Source organism: Vigna umbellata, chromosome 4 (assembly GCF_029865625.1).
Source record: "Vigna umbellata cultivar VRB3 chromosome 4, Vumbellata_1.0, whole genome shotgun sequence".
Classification (NCBI taxonomy): domain Eukaryota; kingdom Viridiplantae; phylum Streptophyta; class Magnoliopsida; order Fabales; family Fabaceae; genus Vigna; species Vigna umbellata.
The window spans coordinates 74,599,691-74,621,448 of NC_142168.1; the positions used below are offsets into that span (position 1 = coordinate 74,599,691).

The following is a 21,758-nucleotide window of genomic DNA, read 5'->3' on the forward strand; positions in this document are numbered from 1 at the left end:
AATTTGGATTATTTGAGTAAATTATTTGCATTATTAATTGCAGAAAAATTCTGGAAATGCAAATTGGGACATTTGGAAGAATATTCATCTGCACACGGTGCCATTTCACTTGGAAGAGGCTACACATGATTCAATTATTTATTCTAGGGCCCGTTGGAAATTTCATTTTGGGAAGGAATAAGTGAAAATCTGGTATGCACGGCTGAAAATGGAATGGAAGACAAGGCCCACATTGAAGCACACGGTCCACACTTTGGAGGTGGCATCCAGCAAAGGTGGAGGTGCACACGGTGAGCAGAAACACGTGAGGGGGGTGCATCCAGCAGCTCCTGCAATTCATTTTGGTGAGCACCTCACACGCGGAAGGCACTCCAGCACCACACGCACACTTCACACGGTGTCCAGCAAGCGGTGCAGCCCATGAGCACACTTCCAGCTGGTCCAGCAAGCTTGGGAAGTCCAGTGGAATTGAGAGATTGAAGTGTCACATGTGGAAGCACACAGGGAAGAAGTCCAACACGTGGTAGCAGCTGGTCCAAGGAAGTGAAGCAAGTTCACGGTCCAGCAGAGAGAAATCCAGGGGTGTATCCAGCATCCAAGGGGCAGCTCCCATCCAAGCTTCAACACGGCCCATGAGAAGTTCCAGGGGGTGGTGCGTGAAGAAAGAAGCACCCAGCAACTTGGAAGCAGGCCAACCATCTTCATTCATTTTCATTTTCCAGCTAGCGTGAAGGTGGTGTGCCGGTGAGAAAAATGAAGAGTCCAGCAGCTTCATGCAGAGATTGGGAAGAAGCAGGAGGTGCAGCACATCAACACACGCGGCCCACATCCAGCATTGGAGAAAGGAGATACATACGCACATGGGAGGTGCACGCGGAAGAGCGTCACTGAGAATGGAAGCATGGAGTGTGGTGTCATGAAGAAAGATTAGGAGGTGCAGGGAGCTTACGGTCCAGTAGCAAAGCAGCCACGCGGAGAATGGGCAGCAGCTGGTTTTTAGGGGGTCATTCACCCTTATTCAAAGAGGGGGGGAATTAGGTTGGAGTGAGCAGCCACCCACGAGGGGGTCTCTCTCGGTTCTCTCTTCCAGCAGCTCTCAGTTTTCATTTCAGTTTTCATTTTTTTTCTTTTCTTAGAGAATAGGTGCTGGGAACATTTTAATTTTGGAAGAAAGAAAAAAAAAGTGTGAATGTTGTTACGGTGGAATGAAAATAGCTTCACTTTAATTTTATGTTGCTGAATTCACTCTTGCCTTTTCATTTTGCTTTTCACGCACTATTTGATTGAAGAATAGTCTAGCACACTGAGAACGTTTTTGTTTCCTTAAATTACATCTTGCACTTCATTTGGCTGGAGGTGACACACGGACATAGTTAGCTGAAGCATGCACACGTTGAGCTTGAAGAGAACAACACGTTTCTTTTCTCTTTTCTTTTAATGTGCAGGTCACGGCTAGGAAAAGTGGGAAATACACAAGAGAAGCAAGTATCGGTGATTACATTCCTTTTCTTTGCATTCATTCGATTTTGGGGAAAAACTGTTGATTCATGGTTGGAATGCATACGGATGCCATGTTCACGGGAGAAGAAGTCCAGAGATGTGTTTTATGGTTTAGCAACTTCATTTATAATTTATGCCTTTGATTATTTGTTCGCTTCTAAGGTGTTTCTTCGAAATTGTATTTCAAACTGAAATGAGCATTAATCTTTTTAATTTAAGTGTTGCATTTTAATAATTTTAATTGTGTTTGAATATTTATTTTTTTTGCATTGTTGAGTCTAGTTTTACCGTTTATCATGTTGTCCATTTCGTTCAGTTTTTTTTTATCTTCCTGTATTTCCAATTTCCTCACTTACTTTAGAAACCGTTCGATCTAAATGTAGAAGCGTTCGGTCATCTATAGGACCGTCGGTCCTCATTCTGTTTTCATTTACTTTAATGTTTCCAATTGTATTCGGTTGTGTTTAATTTTCATTTTTAATTTCGTCATTTGCATTCACAAAATATTTCACAAACCCCCCCCACTACGTGTTTGATCTGAGACTCGAACCACATTTGGTCCTTGAGAGACGACCTAGGAGTCACTTCCTAGTACTATACTGCATTCTTTTATGCACAATTTTGTTGGGAGGTGCGACCCTCTCATCAAAATGGCGCCGTTGCCGGGGACCAATGGTTCGGTCTTAGGTCTTTTTGTTGTGTTTGTGTGTGTTGTGTTTTGTCTTGTGATGTGATGTGATGTGATGTGATGTTCTGTTTTGTGTGTGCGTGTTGCATGTATAAATGTGTTGTGTTTTATTTGTTTCGTGATTTTTAGTATTCTTCTTTTTCCATGTCTACCTATTTTGATTTCGTGAACACTGCTTGTTTTGCTAGTGCCTCTGATTATGATTCTCCATCTGCATGTTACTCTGATTGTAATTCATATTCTGCTGATTTCTATGTTGAGAACAATACGACTCATCCTCTAATTTCTGAGAGCGCTCTTTGTGAGCCGGTTTCACTTAAGGAGGATGATCTTCATTGCGATCTCACCCCTGGACTGATACATTTGCTGCCTAAGTTTCATGGTTTTGCAGGAGAATGCCCACACAGACATTTGGAGGAGCTCCACATCATGTGCTCTTCAATGAAGCCTCCAGATGTCCCTCTTGATTACATTTTCTTGAGCGCATTTCCGCATTCATTACAAGGAGCAGCTAAGGATTGGAAAGACTCTCTTCCTCTGAGATCCGTTACCGATTGGGGATATCTTGAGCATCAGTTTCTGAGCAAATTTTCCCCTGTGCAATATGCTTACAGCAACGGTCTTGGATGGAATGACCCTACCTTGGGATGGTATGATGCTCCACAGCATCAATATCAAGAACCACCATTCCAGAGTGCTTTTATGCCTCCACCAGTCCAGCAATACGAGAGTCAGCAGTATAGTGCTCCTGCCGAAATAGCTCCTCAGCCTTCTACTTCTGAGCCTACATTGAAGGAGTTGTTGGAGCAGATGACCATGCAAAACCTTCAGTTTCGGCAAGAGAACATGCAGTTCCAGCAAGAAATAGGAGCTGCCATTCAGAGTATGACTGATCAGATAGGGCAGATGGCCACTCAACTCACTAAGGAACAGTCTTAAGATTCAGAGTTACCATTTCAGACTGTTCAGATTCCAGATGATGATGATAGTGGCATCAACATAGAAGATGGGGAGAAGAGTCATGAACTTACTATTGTGCCATCTACTTTCCCATCATCCTATGTCCCTACTCTTGCACCTGAGGAGAGTGATGAGTATTTTGAGGAGCAGGCAGAAATAAGCAGTAACCCTGAACCAGGTAGACCACCTTCATCTTCCCACACTTTAGCAATCTTCAAGGAAGAGGAGGTAAGCATACCTCAATTTGATTATGTTGATGATTATGTGGTTGAGAGGTATGCTGATGATTATATTGTTGTTGAGTCTGATTTTAATTTCCCCTCTATGCATGATGAGAACCAATTTTTGCTGTTGCATCCGAATGTTTATTCTCCATGCATTGAACATGAATATGAGTCTGTAGTTGATATTGCTTGTGATTTTGAAATTGATTCATGTTCTGAGGATGTATCTGAGGTTCAGTCTGATAAATTGGGATTGGGTGTTATACCTCTGCATGTCATTTCTTTGGAGCCACATTGCACTAACCATGTTGCAGGAGGTACACATGAATTTGACCAACATGCACCCACAGTGGAAGGAAAAGGTGCTTACATACACACTAGTTTCAACATCAATAGGCACCAGCTGAACCCGCTCATCAACAATCACATCTTCTTAGATCCAGCTGTGGAAGACATTTCCCTGCTTGATCAAATATGGAGGATGAAGCAATTTTTCCTCAAAACTTCCTGGCTGGATCCAACGGTGGAAGACATCTCCCTGCAAGTCCAAAATTGGCAACTGCCACCATGATCAGGGGAGTTTTCTTTCTCTCTTCTCCTCCTTTTCCTACTTTTATTGCACTTGTCTATGATGTGTTGATTGTTCTGATTTCTGATCTTATGCTTATGACACATTGAGGACACTGTGTGGTTTAAGTGTGGTCTATTGGGGGAGATTTTTATTTTTCTTTGTTAGTTTTTGTTTTCTTGGTTAAATTTTTTCTTTCTAGGTTATTTTTGTCGTGTCTTGTGTACAGTTCTACATGTTTCTCTTGATTTCTGGACTTTGATTAGGTTGTAGATGTATCTTTCACTTCATTGATACTCTGATTTGTTTGAAATCCTTGCTTTTCTCTGCTTGGGAAGATGATTATGATGTTTGAGAGGTTGATTTGATTGTGACATAAATTACCCTGTGTGAGAATTTGAGCCACTTTGTGTTCTTTCTTGTGTGTGATATGTCTCTTGATTGCTTGCACATATGCCTTGGCTTGACTCTTGTTGATAATTCTTGATTGATATGCATGTTTGGAAGTGATAAAGGCAGTTTTGTTTTTGAGCCTCTCTAGCCAAATAAGCCTACCGTGTTCTAAACCTTTGATAAACCCTTTTGAGCCTATACTTTCCCCCATTTCTTTGTTTTGAAGCTCATACACTAGCCCTAAGTGAAAAACCATGATTACCTTAACCTTAGGGAATTTTGGAGCTTCGGAAGTGTTTTGGGAACAAGTGTGGTCTCCTTAGGGATTCTGATGAGTTGGCTAGTTGGTTCCTCTTCTTGTTCTGTTTTGTTTTTGTAAATCTTGTCTTTTACAGTTTTGTTTTGAAAAGAGAAAAAAGAAAAGAGACAGGATGAAAAAAAGTGAGAAAGATGAAAAAGAAAAATGAAGAAAAAAAATTGTGAATAATTGTGAATAATGGAGTCAAGAAGAGGATGAAATTAGAGGTTGTGGGTGTGTTTGAATGTGTTTACACTTGTTCCCCATTGCTCCTCTGTTCCTTATGGTTTGTAGCTTCTTATCCAGATATATCCTCCCTTGTCCTTGGCCCCATTACAACCATGAAAAGACCTTTTGATTTGAACATGCGTATGTGCTTGAGTGTTGATATTAGAGGCTTGCCAAGTCTGTTTGTGATTGCTTTCTTGAGTGCATTGAGTGACATTGATTTACCTTAAACACTTGAGAGAAACACTGATTGTGTGCATCTGTGAGGTTCTGTTGTTTTTGATTCACCTCTTGAGCTGATTAATCATTTTGCCATGTCTTGAATTGCTTGGATGATTTCATGAGTATCTGCTTTCTCTGATTCATTCTGTGTTGGAATTGTCTACTTCTTTTCTTGGTCCAGATTCCTGGAGAACTGTGTAATTCTGTTTCTGTCTTTGTTGAGTCTTTGTTGTCTATCTGTCGAGTCTGTGTCAGCTTCTTGATGTTTGAGTAGTTCCCTGGTTTTCGTCTTGGTTTTGCCCAGGAGTGCAAAAGACTAAGTGTGGTCTATTTTGATGAGTCAATATTTTCTCAATTTCACTTAGCTTATTGTACCGAATTTAATCGGGGAATTGTGCTTAATTGTCCGGTATTTTTCCGTTTTTGCTAATTGCGCTTAATTTGACCAAAAATTCTAATTTTAATTAATTTGGATTATTTGAGTAAATTATTTGCATTATTAATTGCAGAAAAATTCTGGAAATGCAAATTGGGACATTTGGAAGAATATTCATCTGCACACGGTGCCATTTCACTTGGAAGAGGCTACACATGATTCAATTATTTATTCTAGGGCCCGTTGGAAATTTCATTTTGGGAAGGAATAAGTGAAAATCTGGTATGCACGGCTGAAAATGGAATGGAAGACAAGGCCCACATTGAAGCACACGGTCCACACTTTGGAGGTGGCATCCAGCAAAGGTGGAGGTGCACACGGTGAGCAGAAACACGTGAGGGGGGTGCATCCAGCAGCTCCTGCAATTCATTTTGGTGAGCACCTCACACGCGGAAGGCACTCCAGCACCACACGCACACTTCACACGGTGTCCAGCAAGCGGTGCAGCCCATGAGCACACTTCCAGCTGGTCCAGCAAGCTTGGGAAGTCCAGTGGAATTGAGAGATTGAAGTGTCACATGTGGAAGCACACAGGGAAGAAGTCCAACACGTGGTAGCAGCTGGTCCAAGGAAGTGAAGCAAGTTCACGGTCCAGCAGAGAGAAATCCAGGGGTGTATCCAGCATCCAAGGGGCAGCTCCCATCCAAGCTTCAACACGGCCCATGAGAAGTTCCAGGGGGTGGTGCGTGAAGAAAGAAGCACCCAGCAACTTGGAAGCAGGCCAACCATCTTCATTCATTTTCATTTTCAGCTAGCGTGAAGGTGGTGTGCCGGTGAGAAAAATGAAGAGTCCAGCAGCTTCATGCAGAGATTGGGAAGAAGCAGGAGGTGCAGCACATCAACACACGCGGCCCACATCCAGCATTGGAGAAAGGAGATACATACGCACATGGGAGGTGCACGCGGAAGAGCGTCACTGAGAATGGAAGCATGGAGTGTGGTGTCATGAAGAAAGATTAGGAGGTGCAGGGAGCTTACGGTCCAGTAGCAAAGCAGCCACGCGGAGAATGGGCAGCAGCTGGTTTTTAGGGGGTCATTCACCCTTATTCAAAGAGGGGGGGAATTAGGTTGGAGTGAGCAGCCACCCACGAGGGGGTCTCTCTCGGTTCTCTCTTCCAGCAGCTCTCAGTTTTCATTTCAGTTTTCATTTTTTTTCTTTTCTTAGAGAATAGGTGCTGGGAACATTTTAATTTTGGAAGAAAGAAAAAAAAAGTGTGAATGTTGTTACGGTGGAATGAAAATAGCTTCACTTTAATTTTATGTTGCTGAATTCACTCTTGCCTTTTCATTTTGCTTTTCACGCACTATTTGATTGAAGAATAGTCTAGCACACTGAGAACGTTTTTGTTTCCTTAAATTACATCTTGCACTTCATTTGGCTGGAGGTGACACACGGACATAGTTAGCTGAAGCATGCACACGTTGAGCTTGAAGAGAACAACACGTTTCTTTTCTCTTTTCTTTTAATGTGCAGGTCACGGCTAGGAAAAGTGGGAAATACACAAGAGAAGCAAGTATCGGTGATTACATTCCTTTTCTTTGCATTCATTCGATTTTGGGGAAAAACTGTTGATTCATGGTTGGAATGCATACGGATGCCATGTTCACGGGAGAAGAAGTCCAGAGATGTGTTTTATGGTTTAGCAACTTCATTTATAATTTATGCCTTTGATTATTTGTTCGCTTCTAAGGTGTTTCTTCGAAATTGTATTTCAAACTGAAATGAGCATTAATCTTTTTAATTTAAGTGTTGCATTTTAATAATTTTAATTGTGTTTGAATATTTATTTTTTTTGCATTGTTGAGTCTAGTTTTACCGTTTATCATGTTGTCCATTTCGTTCAGTTTTTTTTTATCTTCCTGTATTTCCAATTTCCTCACTTACTTTAGAAACCGTTCGATCTAAATGTAGAAGCGTTCGGTCATCTATAGGACCGTCGGTCCTCATTCTGTTTTCATTTACTTTAATGTTTCCAATTGTATTCGGTTGTGTTTAATTTTCATTTTTAATTTCGTCATTTGCATTCACAAAATATTTCACAAACCCCCCCCCCACTACGTGTTTGATCTGAGACTCGAACCACATTTGGTCCTTGAGAGACGACCTAGGAGTCACTTCCTAGTACTATACTGCATTCTTTTATGCACAATTTTGTTGGGAGGTGCGACCCTCTCATCACTCTCTCAACATCCTCAAAGTCAGCATCTTCCTCCATGCTAAGAGCAAACTGGCATTGCTCACCAGCCCACACAGTATCCAGAAAGTTATTGATGGAGTCAGGATCATACCTGATAGCATGGCCTCTAACATAGCCCAAATAATTCTCAGCTGGATAATCACCAATCTTCTTTGCATTGGTGTAGAATTCTTTCACCACAGCTATGTTGGCAGGTGATGGATAAGTGGCTAGCTTCCCCCAATCATTCCCTAACACTTGCTCTCCAAATTGAGGAGCAAAGTTAGGTATTATTCCAACCTTTCTCTCCATTAGAAGTCTCCTGTCCTGAACCACCCTAAAGTGCTTCTCATGTTTCCTAGAGAGGAACCTGCCATTATGGGGCTGCTCTGGTTCCTTTTCCTTTCTCTTGTTGCCATGGTTTTCAATCTCTTTCCTGAAGAGGATGCCATTCCTGCATTCAAACATAAATCCAAAACCACAGAACACGATGTTAATCATTAGTAAACACAAAACAAAACTCCTTTTGAAGCTAAACCACCGCTGAGGCCAGAATTTCCCCTCAGCGCCACCAGTGCCACATTCAAACACGCAACAAACCAGAAAAAGCAAATCTGGCAGAGTGCCGCTCAGCGGTAAATGCCGCTCAGCGGTGATCTGCAGATTTTTGCAAATCTCGTTTTTAAACTGTCCTAACTCCACCTAAATGCAATTTTCAGTTTTCCAGTTCATAATCAAGCAGTTTAATCGGTTCAAACATCAAATATATCATCAAATCATGCATAGAAATCAAAACCCCTAAATATTCATGCTTTGACAATCACAGTCAATTTCAAGAACCCTAGAATGAACAAAATGCATTTTACTTACTTGGGTGGAGATGCTAGATGATATGAGAATGCTTCCAAACTAGAATGCTCTCTTCCAACCCCAAACTTTGATAGCACACTAGTGTAAAAGTGAGTGGAAGAGAAATTTTCTAAAGAGGGAAGAGTAAAAAGATGTGGGAAACCTCAGAGGAGATATGTGGGAGTCTTAGTGCAGAGAAGAGCTTAAAAGAATATAAAAACGCGCAGCTTAGGGTTTAAAAATACCCCAATGGGCTCGGGTTCCGCTAAGGGGAACTTAAGCCCATCTGCGATAGTACCGCTCAGCGGTAATTGCCGCTCAGCGGCACTTTCGTGATGTGCCCTTCTCCTTCTTTTCTTGACCTACGTGCCTTCCTAGCGTACCCCTCATAGGTTCCCTGCAATTCAATGTTAAAAATGCTTATGCAAATCCTAAAAATAAACAAACAGAAAACAATCAATCAACTGGGTTGCCTCCCAGGTAGCGCTTGTTTAACGTCACGAGCCTGACCCAAAATCCACCAACACCCATCAGTAGGTGTTTCAAACTTACCAGCACCCATCAGTAGGTGCAAAATCTTCTCACCAACACCCATCAGTAGGTGTTACAAACTTAGTATCCTTCAGTAGATACTTAACCACTTAGCATCCTTCAGTAGATGCTAAATCCAACAAAATAATGTCCAGAATAATGTTCACAAATTACAAATTATAAAACCAAATCAAAAGTTTGTAAATCTACTGGGTTGCCTCCCAGCAAGCGCTTCTTTAACGTCACTAGCTTGACCTGTTAAAGCTCACGTTCCATCTTCTTTATAATTGATGTAGTCCTTCCACCAACCTTTCAACTGCTTCCTTTGGACTGTTTTGGACTCTCTAGAATATGGAGACTCTATCTCTATCATCTCCTTCTCTTTAAAGCCTTTTATAACCCACAACTTGTTCTTGAGTCTTACAGGTATGCCAAGTTGGAGTTTTAATTTTTTCCAGTCTCTAGGAACTTCTTCTCCTTTTCCAATCTCTTCTACCTTGGGTGCCTGAAAATACAAACAATGGTTATCAGAAACCTCAAGATTTTTATTTTTACCTCTAGTTATGGGTGCATCTCGAAATGCAGCTTTATAACTGGCTTCTTCCTCCTTTGCTTGTGTTTCATCTTTGAAGACATCCACCACCACTCTCTCCTCTCCGTCTTGGAGAACCACTATACCTTCATTCACATCTATGATAGCCCTGGCCGTTTTCATAAACGGTCTTCCAAGTATAAAAGGTATCTTCTCGGTTTCCATCTTCATCACCACAAAGTCTGCCAAGAACTGAAGTTTGCCAACACAAACTACAATGTCTTCTGCAATCCCACATGGCTCCTTTGAAGATCCATCAGCCATTACAAGATTAACCTTTACAGGTTTTATTTCAACATGGCCAATTTGCTCCAATAGAGAATAAGGCATCAAGTTAACACTTGAGCCTAAATCAAGGAGAGCTTTCTTTACCTTTTTCTTCCCTATAATGCAAGGGATAGAAAAACTGCCTGGATCTGTTGCTTTTGGTGGGAATGATTCTTTCTTAACAGTTATACACTTTTCTTCCTCATCCTCTCTACGTCTTCTTTTTGTAGAGGTTCCTTCATCTGATTTGGTGTAAACTGCTATTTTCTGTAGAATTTGTTCCCAAGGAGCTTCATTATCAACCATTTTGAATAAATCTGTGAAATCCATTGGTTTCTCCTGATTTGTTAGAAAAGGAAAAATGTCCTTTCTTTCTTCTTCTCTTCTCTCTTCTGTTTCATCTTCTTCCAACTCAATGATCTCTTCATTTACACTCTTGACCACTTTGCACTCTTCTCTGGGGTTAACCTCAGTATTAGCCCCAAAGTTTCTGTTGGGTCTTTCTTCCAATTGCTTGGTGATCTGACCCATCTGAATCTCCAAATTCTTTATAGCAGCTTCAGTGCTCTTTTGAGAAGATTCAGTTTTCTGGATGAATTGCTGAAGAGTTTCTTCCAACCTTGTTGATCTGTCATTAAGCATAGATAATTGTTGCCACAAGGTTGGTTGCTGTTGCTGCTTATTATACTGATTAGCTGATAACAGTTGAAAAACTGTTATTTTCATGCTTAAAGTTGATACTAAAAGCAACCTTTAGACTTAGAAACTAGCTTGAAATCATGCCTTTTGTGTATATTTTCAGAAATAAGAGAGCTGGACAGGTTTATGCTTGATTTAAGTGTTTTTGTGCAGGTTTTGAGGTGAATTTGGTGAAAGAAGTGAAGAATAAGAGAGAGGACATTTGAAAAGACAAGAAAGAGTGCAAAAAGGAGAAGTCGAAGGCACCGCTCAGCGGCAAACTACCGCTGAGCGGCACTCAAGAGGTGGCGTTGGAACCGCTGAGGGGCAAATGGCCGCTGAGGGGAAGAAAGAAGACGCGTAACCACCGCTGAGCGGTAAATGGCGCTGAGCGGCACTTTTTGGGCTTGGGCTTTTGTAATCTTTTGTAACTCTAGATTAGTATATAAGGGCTTGCACGTCCTTTAGTTAGGGATCTTTGGCAGAAACGAGGCAAACACTCTCTCTTTCACCCCTTTGAAGGAGGATCTTGGATGCTCAGGCTACCTCTTCCACTTTATTGGGTTTATTCTTTCATACTTTCATTGTTATTCATCTAGGTTCACCATGAATATGGTGAACTAAACCTTGTATGTTTGTTGGGGAATCAATGTAATCTCTTGAAGCTCTCATATATGGATTTGTTGAATACATCTTTGAATTAAGACATATGCTTTCTTTTCATCATTAGTTAGGGTTTTTCCTCTTTGCTCAATGCTTGCATTGTTTAACTCATTCTAATGCATGATTATTGGTTTTGTTGATACGGACACGTACGGGGAAATCTAGATCCGGGGAATTTCTCCCAATATTTTACTGACAATATTATATTGGTTGCCTTAAGCTCCTGAGGTAATGAACTAATCATTAGGAATGCTAGGAATTGTATGAACTATTTGATTAGGGAGAAGCCATCTAGAATGGTACATTAGTGAGTGGCATTAACAATGATGATTTGAATGTTGAATTCCTAAAATGTATGAGAGTGGATGAGATGAAATTGACCCCCAACAACATATTCATTCATATATTCCATTGAAAGTGTTTATCTTTTGTCTTTGCCATTGATCAAAATTCATGCATACATATTTATTTTCTGTCTTGCATTTTAAACTCAAATATTTCGTTTGTAAGTCTTAGTTAATCAAGAAACCACATAACTAAACTAGGCCGTGAGTCCTTTGGGAAGAACGATACTTGGTCTTACCAAGTTTTATTACTTGAACGATTCGGTCATACTTGCCGATTGTGAAACAAGTTTGTGACATCATATTTTGGTGCTTACAAATTTGTCCATCAAGTTTTTGGCGCCGTTGCCGGGGACTCGTGGTTTAACTGGTTAATTTGTGTGATTATTGATTATCTTTGACTTATTTTTTTATTTTTAATTTAAATTTCGAATTTTTTTAATTTTATTTTATTTTTCTGTTTATATTTTTCAGTTTGTATTTTATTTGATTTTATTTTATTTTTCTGTTTTCTGTTTTTTTTATTTTTAGGTTAGATTTTATTAGATTTTATTTTTATCTTTTAGGTTAGATTTTATTTTTATCTTTTTAGGTTAGATTTTATTTTATTCTTATTTTTTAGATTAGATTTTATTTTTTAGATTAGGTTTTATTATATTTTATTTGATTCTATCTTCTAAATCTTCTATCTTTTAAATCTTTTTATCTTTTGAATCTCTATCTTCTCCTATATCTTTTTGCGCTAACAAATCTTTTCTAGGGTTTTGTTTTCTTGTGTATGCAGGAAGGTCAAACCAGTACTAGTTCAATAGCACAAGGAGTATGGAGAACAATAATGCTAGAAGAACTCTTGCAGATTATACTAATCTTGCTGGACCTCAGCACTTCAATAGCATAGCTCGGCCTAGAGTCAATGCAGCCAACATGGAGGTCAAACCAGCATTAATTCAACTGGTAAAGAGTAATCAATTTAATGGGTTATCACATGAAAGCCCATATGAGCACCTTACAACATTTAATGAGATCTGCAACACGGTCAAGATCAATGGGGTGCCAGACGAAGCTATCAAACTTAGCTTGTTTCCTTTCTCATTGGGAGGCAATGCTAAGCTTTGGTTGAACTCTTTTCCAGAAGAAAGTTTCACGGAGTGGGAAGCAGTGGTTACAAAGTTTCTAAGCAAATACTTCCCACAATCTAAAGTGACTAAAGGAAAGCAAGAGATATCTTCATTCAAGCAGGGCATGGAGGAATCACTGGGACATGCATGGGACAGGTATAAAAGCTTGTTACGTAAAACTCCCACGCATGGCTTTGAAGATCAAGAAGTAGTCCTAACTTTCCTTGGAGGGCTTGGTTCACAAACCAAGATGATGTTGGATGCCTCAGCTGGAGGCAATATCAAATGGAAGACTCCAGAGGAAGCAACTGAAATTATTGAAAATATGGCTACAAGTGATAATGAGCTTCACAATGAAAGAGGCGCCCCTATGCAACAGAAAGGGGTTCTTCAATTACAAACCCATGATGCTCTGCTAGCACAGAATAAGATTCTAACTCAACAGCTGGAAACTCTGACCAAAACTCTTGCTTCACTACCTAAAGAGTTAAAATCTGCTGCACAGGTACAAACCCAGTTGTGCGAACTATGTGGAGGTGATCACATCAATGGCCAGTGTGCTTTTCCAGTAGAGGCCTTGGAGGATGTTAACTTCATGGCTAATCAGTTTCCATACCGTCAAGGAATTATAATCAGGGTTGGAAACCACATCCAAGCATTGGCCAAGGACAAACTGGGCAGGCTAATCAGTTTAATAAGCAGCAGCAGCAACCAACTTTGTGGCAACAATTATCTATGCTTAATGACAGATCAACAAAGTTGGAAGAAACTCTTCAGCAATTCATCCAAAAAACTGAATCTTCTCAAAAGAGCACTGAAGCTGCTATAAAGAATCTGGAGATTCAGATGGGTCAGATCACCAAGCAATTGGAAGAAAGACCCAACAGAAACTTTGGGGCTAATACTGAGGTTAACCCCAGAGAAGAGTGCAAAGTGGTCAAGAGTGTAAATGAAGAGATCATTGAGTTGGAAGAAGAAGAAGAAACAGAAGAAAGAAGAGAAATAGAGAGTGAAAGTAATTTTCCTTTTCCAATAAATCAGGAGAAACAAATGGATTTCACAGAATTATTTAATATGTTGGATAATGAAGCACCTTGGGAGCAGATTCTACAGAAAATCACAGTTTACACAAAATCTGATGAGAACATCTCTATAAAGAAAAGACGTAGAGATGAGGAAGCAAAGAAGTGTATAGCTGTTAAAAAAGAGCCATTCCCTCCTAAAGCATCTGATCCAGGCAGCTTTTCTATCCCTTGTTCTATAGGGAAGAAAAAGGTAAAGAAAGCTCTCCTTGATTTAGGTTCAAGTGTTAACTTGATGCCTTATTCTTTACTGGAGCAAATTGGCAAGGTTAAAATGAAACCTGCAAAGGTTAGAATAGTAATGGCCGATGGATCTTCAAAGGAGTCAAGTGGAATTGTAGAGGACATTATAGTTTGTGTTGGCAAACTTCAGTTCTTGGCAGACTTTGTGGTGATGAAGATGGAGACCGAGAAGATACCTATCATACTTGGAAGACCGTTTATGAAAACGGCCAGGGCTATCATTGATGTGAATGAAGGTATAGTGGTTCTCCAAGACAGAGAGGAGAGAGTGGTGGTGGATGTGTTCAAAGATGAGATACAAGCAAAGGAGGAAGAAGCCAGTTATAAAGCTGCATTTCGAGATGCACCCATAACGAGAGGTAAAAATAAAAATCTTAAGGTTTCTGATAACCATTGTTTGTATTTTCAGGTACCCAAGGTAGAAGAGATTGGAAAAGGAGAAGAAGTTCCTAGAGACTGGAAAAAATTAAGACTCCAACTTGGCACACCTGTAAGACTCAAGAACAAGTTGTGGGTTATTAAAGGCTTTAAAGAGAAGGAGATGATAGAGATAGAGTCTCCATATTCTAGAGAATCTAAGACAGTCCAAAGGAAGCAGTTGAAAGGTTGGTGGAAGGACTACGTCAACTATAAAGAAGATGGAACGTGAGCTTTAACAGGGTCAAGCTAGTGACGTTAAAGAAGCGCTTGCTGGGAGGCAACCCAGTGGATTTACAAACTTTTGATTTGGTTTTGTAATTTATAATTTGTGAATATTATTCTGGAATTATTTTTTGTTGATCTAGCATCTACTGAAGGATGCTAGGTGGTTAAGTATCTACTGAAGGATACTAAGTTTGTAACACCTACTGATGGGTGTTGGTGAGAAGATTTTGCACCTACTGATGGGTGCTGGTAAGTTTGAAACACCTACTGATGGGTGTTGGTGGATTTTGGGTCAGGCTCGTGACGTTAAACAAGCGCTACCTGGGAGGCAACCCAGTTGATTGATTGTTTTCTGTTTGTTTATTTTTAGGATTTGCATAAGCATTTTTAACATTGAATTGCAGGGAACTATGAGGGGTATGTTAGGAAGGCACTAGGTCAAGAAAAGAAGGAGAAGGGCACATCACGAAAGTGCCGCTGAGCGGCAATTACCGCTGAGCGGTACTATCGCAGATGGGCTTAAGTTCCCCTTAGCGGAACCCGAGCCCATTGGGTATTTTTAAACCCTAAGCTGCGCGTTTTTATTTTCAGGCTCTTCTCTGCACACACACTCCCACATACCTTTTCCAAGGTTCTCCACATCTTTTCCCTATTCCCTTTAAGAAAATCTCCCTTTCACTCACTTTCTCACTAGTTTTCCATCTAAGTTTGGGGTTGGGAGAGAGCATCATTGAAGGGGTGATTTCTTCATTGTGGTTTACTAATGCTTAACAATGTATCTGTTGGTTTTGTGAATTATGTTTGATGTAGGGATGGCCTCCTCATCGGGCAAAAAGAATCAAGACTATAAGATCAAGAAGAGGAAGATACAGAGAGCTCGGACTGATGAGGAGCTGAGATAGCATTTACTGATGAATGCTATCATATGATTATGCTTTTGTGGTTTAAGTTTTCTGAACTTATTTGTTTTTGTTTTTAGATTAGGGTTTGATGTACTCTATTGAACACCTGGTTTTATGATGGTTTGCTATTAACTGTGATTGTGTGATAAGTAATGCTTGATGATGCTTATTGATTGATTGATGTTGAGATGATGTGCACATTAAAATGCTTATACAGGTGATTCACAAGCTTTGTGAACAAATGCATAATATCATGATTGTGATTGTGAAATTAAGCAGGATGTGCATGTCAAATGTGAATGAGCTTATATGTGAGGTTTTGAGCTCCAGAGTTGTTATTGTTGAATGCTATTACTTTGAAAGCATGAATGACTTTGCCCAGGTTTTCTATGATTGAATCAATTGCTTGTTTTGCATCATATGATCAAAGGCCGTGTTTTTGAAACCCTTTTTATTGGCCAAATTCATAAAGTTAGCCTTCTAAAAGAGAACACGTTGTGTTCTATCCTTTGAACCCTTAGCCTTAAATATACACTGAACACCCTTGATTGAAAATCTTTACCTTGAGTTAAGTAGAAGATCTTGTGTGGTATTGTTAAATGTTCAAGTTTGGGGTTATTGGGGAAACATGAAAAAGGAAAAAGCATTGAGCTAACAGCTAAAAAGTAAGAATATGCAAAGAAAAGAAAAGAAAAAGAAGCAAAGCTCAATGCAAATGCAAAAGCAAAGGCAAAAGAAAGTTGGGAATGAATAAGAAGATTGTGTTGTTATGATTCTCTTAACTCAAGGATTTTGTGATCCAGAAAAACCAATTTTCTTGTTAGCCCAGCCACATTATAAGCCATTGAAAAGTCCTTGTGATGATGCATGCTTGTGAATGTATTTGATTGTGGTTAAATGAAAGGCAAAGTTGATTCATGTGACATTGTGATAGTGGAGTGAATGAGTGAAACACTTTACCTCTTATACACTTGTGTGTTGAGTGAAACACTTTACCTAGTGAGGAAAGATTCCATAAGCACATGAACATCCATGCTTAATTGATTGATCATTCATGAAAAATAGCATTTGTTGGAATGACTTTGTGAACACTAAAGCATGTGCACATCTTGATTGAACTCTTGGTCTTAAGTTTGAGTGAAGTTATTACTTATCTTGAAAAGAGGATTTTGAATGAGTGAACCATCATATGAATTGGTTGGAGATGGAGTTACATTTTGTTTGCTTGACAAGCAAAGTTCTAAGTTTGGGGTTGTGATAACAGTTGAAAAACTGTTATTTTCATGCTTAAAGTGATACTAAAAGCAACCTTTAGACTTAGAAACTAGCTTGAAATCATGCATTTTGTTTATATTTTCAGAAATAAGAGAGCTGGACAGGTTTATGCTTGATTTAAGTGTTTTTGTGCAGGTTTTGAGGTGAATTTGGTGAAAGAAGTGAAGAATAAGAGAGAGGACATTAGAAAAGACAAGAAAGAGTGCAAAAAGGAGAAGTCGAAGGCACCGCTCAGCGGCAAACTACCGCTGAGCGGCACTCAAGAGGTGGCGTTGGAACCGCTGAGGGGCAAATGGCCGCTGAGGGGAAGAAAGAAGACGCGTAACCACCGCTGAGCGGTAAATGGCGCTGAGCGGCACTTTTTGGGCTTGGGCTTTTGTAATCTTTTGTAACTCTAGATTAGTATATAAGGGCTTGCACGTCCTTTAGTTAGGATCTTTGGCAGAAACGAGGCAAACACTCTCTCTTTCACCCCTTTGAAGGAGGATCTTGGATGCTCAGGCTACCTCTTCCCTTTATTGGGTTTATTCTTTCATACTTTCATTGTTATTCATCTAGGTTCACCATGAATATGGTGAACTAAACCTTGTATGTTTGTTGGGGAATCAATGTAATCTCTTGAAGCTCTCATATATGGATTTGTTGAATACATCTTTGAATTAAGACATATGCTTTCTTTCATCATTAGTTAGGGTTTTTCCTCTTTGCTCAATGCTTGCATTGTTTAACTCATTCTAATGCATGATTATTGGTTTTGTTGATACGGACACGTACGGGGAAATCTAGATCCGGGGAATTTCTCCCAATATTTACTGACAATATTATATTGGTTGCCTTAAGCTCCTGCACTCATGAACTAATCATTAGGAATGCTAGGAATTGTATGAACTATTTGATTAGGGAGAAGCCATCTAGAATGGTACATTAGAGAGTGGCATTAACAATGATGATTTGAATGTTGAATTCCTAAAATATATGAGAGTGGATGAGATGAAATTGACCCCCAACAACATATTCATTCATATATTCCATTGAAAGTGTTTATCTTTTGTCTTTGCCATTGATCAAAATTCATGCATACATGTTTATTTTCTGTCTTGCATTTTAAACTCAAATTTTCGTTTGTAAGTCTTAGTTAATCAAGAAACCACATAACTAAACTAGGCCGTGAGTCCTTTGGGAAGAACGATACTTGGTCTTACCAAGTTTTATTACTTGAACGATTCGGTCATACTTGCCGATTGTGAAACAAGTTTGTGACATCATATTTTGGTGCTTACAAATTTGTCCATCATTAGCCTGCCCAGTTTGTCCTTGGCCAATGCTTGGATGTGGTTTCCAACCCTGATTATAATTCCCTTGACGGTATGGAAACTGATTAGCCATGAAGTTAACATCCTCCACGGCCTCCACTGGAAAAGCACACTGGCCATTTATGTGATCACCTCCACATAGTTCGCACAACTGGGTTTGTATCTGGGCAGCAGACTTCAACTCTTTAGGTAATTGAGCCAAAGTTTTTGTCAGAGTCTCTAGCTGTTGAGTTAGAATTTTATTCTGTGCTAGCAGAGCATCATGCGTTTGTAATTGTAGAACCCCTTTCTGTGGCATAGGAGCTCCTCTTTCATTGTGCAGCTCATTATCACTTGTAGCCATATTTTCAATGATTTCAGTTGCTTCCTCTGGAGTCTTCCATTTGATATTGCCTCCAGCTGAGGCATCTAGCATCATCTTGGTTTGTGAACCAAGCCCTCCAAGGAAAGTTAGGACTACTTCTTGATCTTCAAAGCCATGCGTGGGAGTTTTACGTAACAAGCTTTTATACCTATCCCATGCATGTCCAAGTGATTCTTCCATGCCCTGCTTGAATGAAGATATCTCTTGCTTTCCCTTAGTCACTTTAGATTGTGGGAAGTATTTATTCAAAAACTTTGCAACCACTGCTTCCCACTCCGTGAAACTTTCTTCTGGAAAAGAGTTCAACCAAAGCTTAGCATTGCCTCCCAATGAGAAAGGAAACAAGCTAAGTTTGATAGCTTCGTCTGGCACCCCATTAATCTTGACCGTGTTACAGATCTCATTAAATGTTGTAAGGTGCTCATATGGGCTTTCATGTGATAACCCATTAAATTGATTACTCTTTACCAGTTGAATTAATGCTGGTTTGACCTCCATGTTGGCTGCATTGACTCTAGGTCGAGCTATGCTATTGAAGTGCTGAGGTCCAGCAAGATTAGTGTAATCTGCAAGAGTTCTTCTAGCATTATTATTGTTCTCCATACTCCCTGTGCTATGAACAGAACCTTGTGGTGATGATTGTAGGAGAGTTTCAGGAGAAGGGAAAAGTTCTCTGGACGTTCTGATTCTTCTCCTCCTTCTACTCTCGTCTAGCCCTTCAAGTAGTGGTTCTGTTGTTTTCTTACTTCTAGTTCGAATTGCCTCCTGCATGCACAAGAAAACAAAACCCTAGAAAAGATTTGTTAGCACAAAAAGATATAGAAGAAAATAAAGATTGAAAAGATATAAGAAGATAAAAGATTTAGAAGATAGAATCAAATAAAATAGAATAAAACCTAATCTAAAAAATAAAATCTAATCTAAAAGATAAAATAAAATAAAATCTAACCTAACCTAAAAGATAGAATAAGAATAAAATAAAATCTAACCTAAAAAGATAAAAAATAAAATCTAATAAAATAAAATAAAATCTAATCTAAAAAGATAAAAAGATAAAATACAATAAAAACAGAAAAATAAAAACAAAAATTCAAATTAAAGTCAAAGATAATCAATAATCACACAAATTAACCAGTTAAACCATGAATCCCCGGCAACGGCGCCAAAAACTTGATGGACAAATTTGTAAGCACCAAAATATGATGTCACAAACTTGTTTCACAATCGGCAAGTATGACCGAATCGTTTCAAGTAATAAACTTGGTAAGACCAAGTATCGTTCTCCCAAAGGACTCACGGCCTAGTTTAGTTATGTGATTTGTTGATTAGCTAAGACTTAAGAACACAATAATTGAAGTTTAATATGCAAAGACGAAAATTAAATATGTATGCATGAATTGATCAATGACAAAGACAAAAGATAAACACTTTCAAGGAAATATATGAATGAATATGTTGTTGGGGGTCACTTTCATCTCATCCACTCTCATATATTTTAGGAATTCAACATTCAAATCATCATTGTTAATGCCACTCTCTAATGTACCATTCTAGATGGCTTCTCCCTAATCAAATAGTTCATACAATTCCTAGCATTCCTAATGATTAGTTCATGAGTGCAGGAGCTTAAAGGCAACCAATATAATATTGTCAGTATAATATTGGGAGAAATTCCCCGGATCTAGATTTCCCCGTACGTGTCCGTATCAACAAAACCAATAATCATGCATTAGAATGAGTTAAACATGCAAGCATTGAGCAAAGAGGAAAAACCCTAACTAATGATGAAAGAAAGCATATGTCTTAATTCAAAGATGTACTCAACAAATCCATATATGAGAGCTTCAAGAGATTACTTTGACTCCCCAACAAACATACAAGGTTTAGTTCACCATATTCATGGTGAACCTAGATGAATTACAATGAAAGTATGAAAGAATAAACCCAATAAAGGTGAAGAGGTAGCCTGAGCATCCAAGATCCTCCTTCAAAGGGGTGAAAGAGAGAGTGTTTGCCTCGTTTCTGCCAAAGATGCCTAACTATAGGACGTGCAAGCCCTTATATACTAATCTAGAGTTACAAAAGATTACAAAAGTCCAAGCCCAAAAAGTGCCGCTCAGCGGTATTTACCGCTCAGCGGTGATTGCGCGTCTTCTTTCTTCCCCTCAGCGGCCATTTTGCCCCTCAGCGGTTCCAACGTCACCTCTTGAGTGCCGCTCAGCGGTAGTTTGCCGCTGAGCGGTGCCTTCGACTTCTCCTTTTTGCACTCTTTCTTGTCTTTTCTAATGTCCTCTCTCTTATTCTTCACTTCTTTCACCAAATTCACCTCAAAACCTGCACAAGAACACTTAAATCAAGCATAAACCTGTCCAGCTCTCTTATTTCTGAAAATATAAACAAAAGGCATGATTTCAAGCTAGTTTCTAAGTCTAAAGGTTGCTTTTAGTATCAACTTTAAGCATGAAAATAACAGTTTTTCAACTGTTATCACCAGGTCGTGCACTTTCTTTAATTCCTCCACTTCCTCCACTTCCTCCCCCTCCTCCACTTCGTCCACTTCCTCCACTTCCTCCCATTCCGTCCACTTCGTCCATTTCGTCCACTTCGACCACTTCGTGCGCCTCCTCCACTTCCTCCACTTCGTCCACTTGCGCCACTTCCTCAATTTCTTCCACTTCATCCACTTTGTCCACTTCGTGCACTTCCTCCACTTCGTCCTCTTCGTCCAATTCGTCCAGTTCGTCTACTTCCTCCACTTCGTCCACTTTGTCCACTTAGTCCAGTTCGTCCAAGTCCTCCACTTTGTCGACTTCCTCCACTTCCTCCACTTGCTCATCTTCCTCCACTTCCTCCACTTCCTCCACTTTGTTCACTTCGTCTAATTCCTCCACTTTCTCCACTTCCTCCACTTCCTCCACGTCGACCACTTCGTCCAATTCGTCCAGTTCCTCAACATCCTCCACTACCTCTAATTCCCCCACTTTCTCCACTTCCTATACTTTGTTCACTTTGTCCACTTCGTCCATTTCATCCACTTCCTCCACTTCCTCCCCTTCGTCCTCTTCCTCCACTTCCTCCACTTGCGCCACTTCCTCCATTTCTTCGACTTCATCCACTTTCACCACTTTGTCCACTTCGGCCACTTTGTCCAATTCGTCCAGTTCGTCTACTTCCTCCACTTTGTCCACTTAGTCCACT

At 39.7% G+C, this 21,758-nt stretch overlaps 1 protein-coding gene across 1 annotated transcript in view; it reads right to left on the reverse strand.

Moving 5' to 3' along the window:
* Window positions 1–484: 484 nt before the first annotated feature.
* Window positions 485–21,758, reverse strand: part of LOC148201293 (uncharacterized) — a 46,772-nt gene continuing 25,498 nt past the window's right edge. The window contains exon 3 of the mRNA XM_088113154.1: window positions 485–887. Within this exon, the coding sequence (XP_087969280.1) occupies window positions 485–887 (403 nt within the window). The remainder of the gene's footprint in view (window positions 888–21,758) is intronic.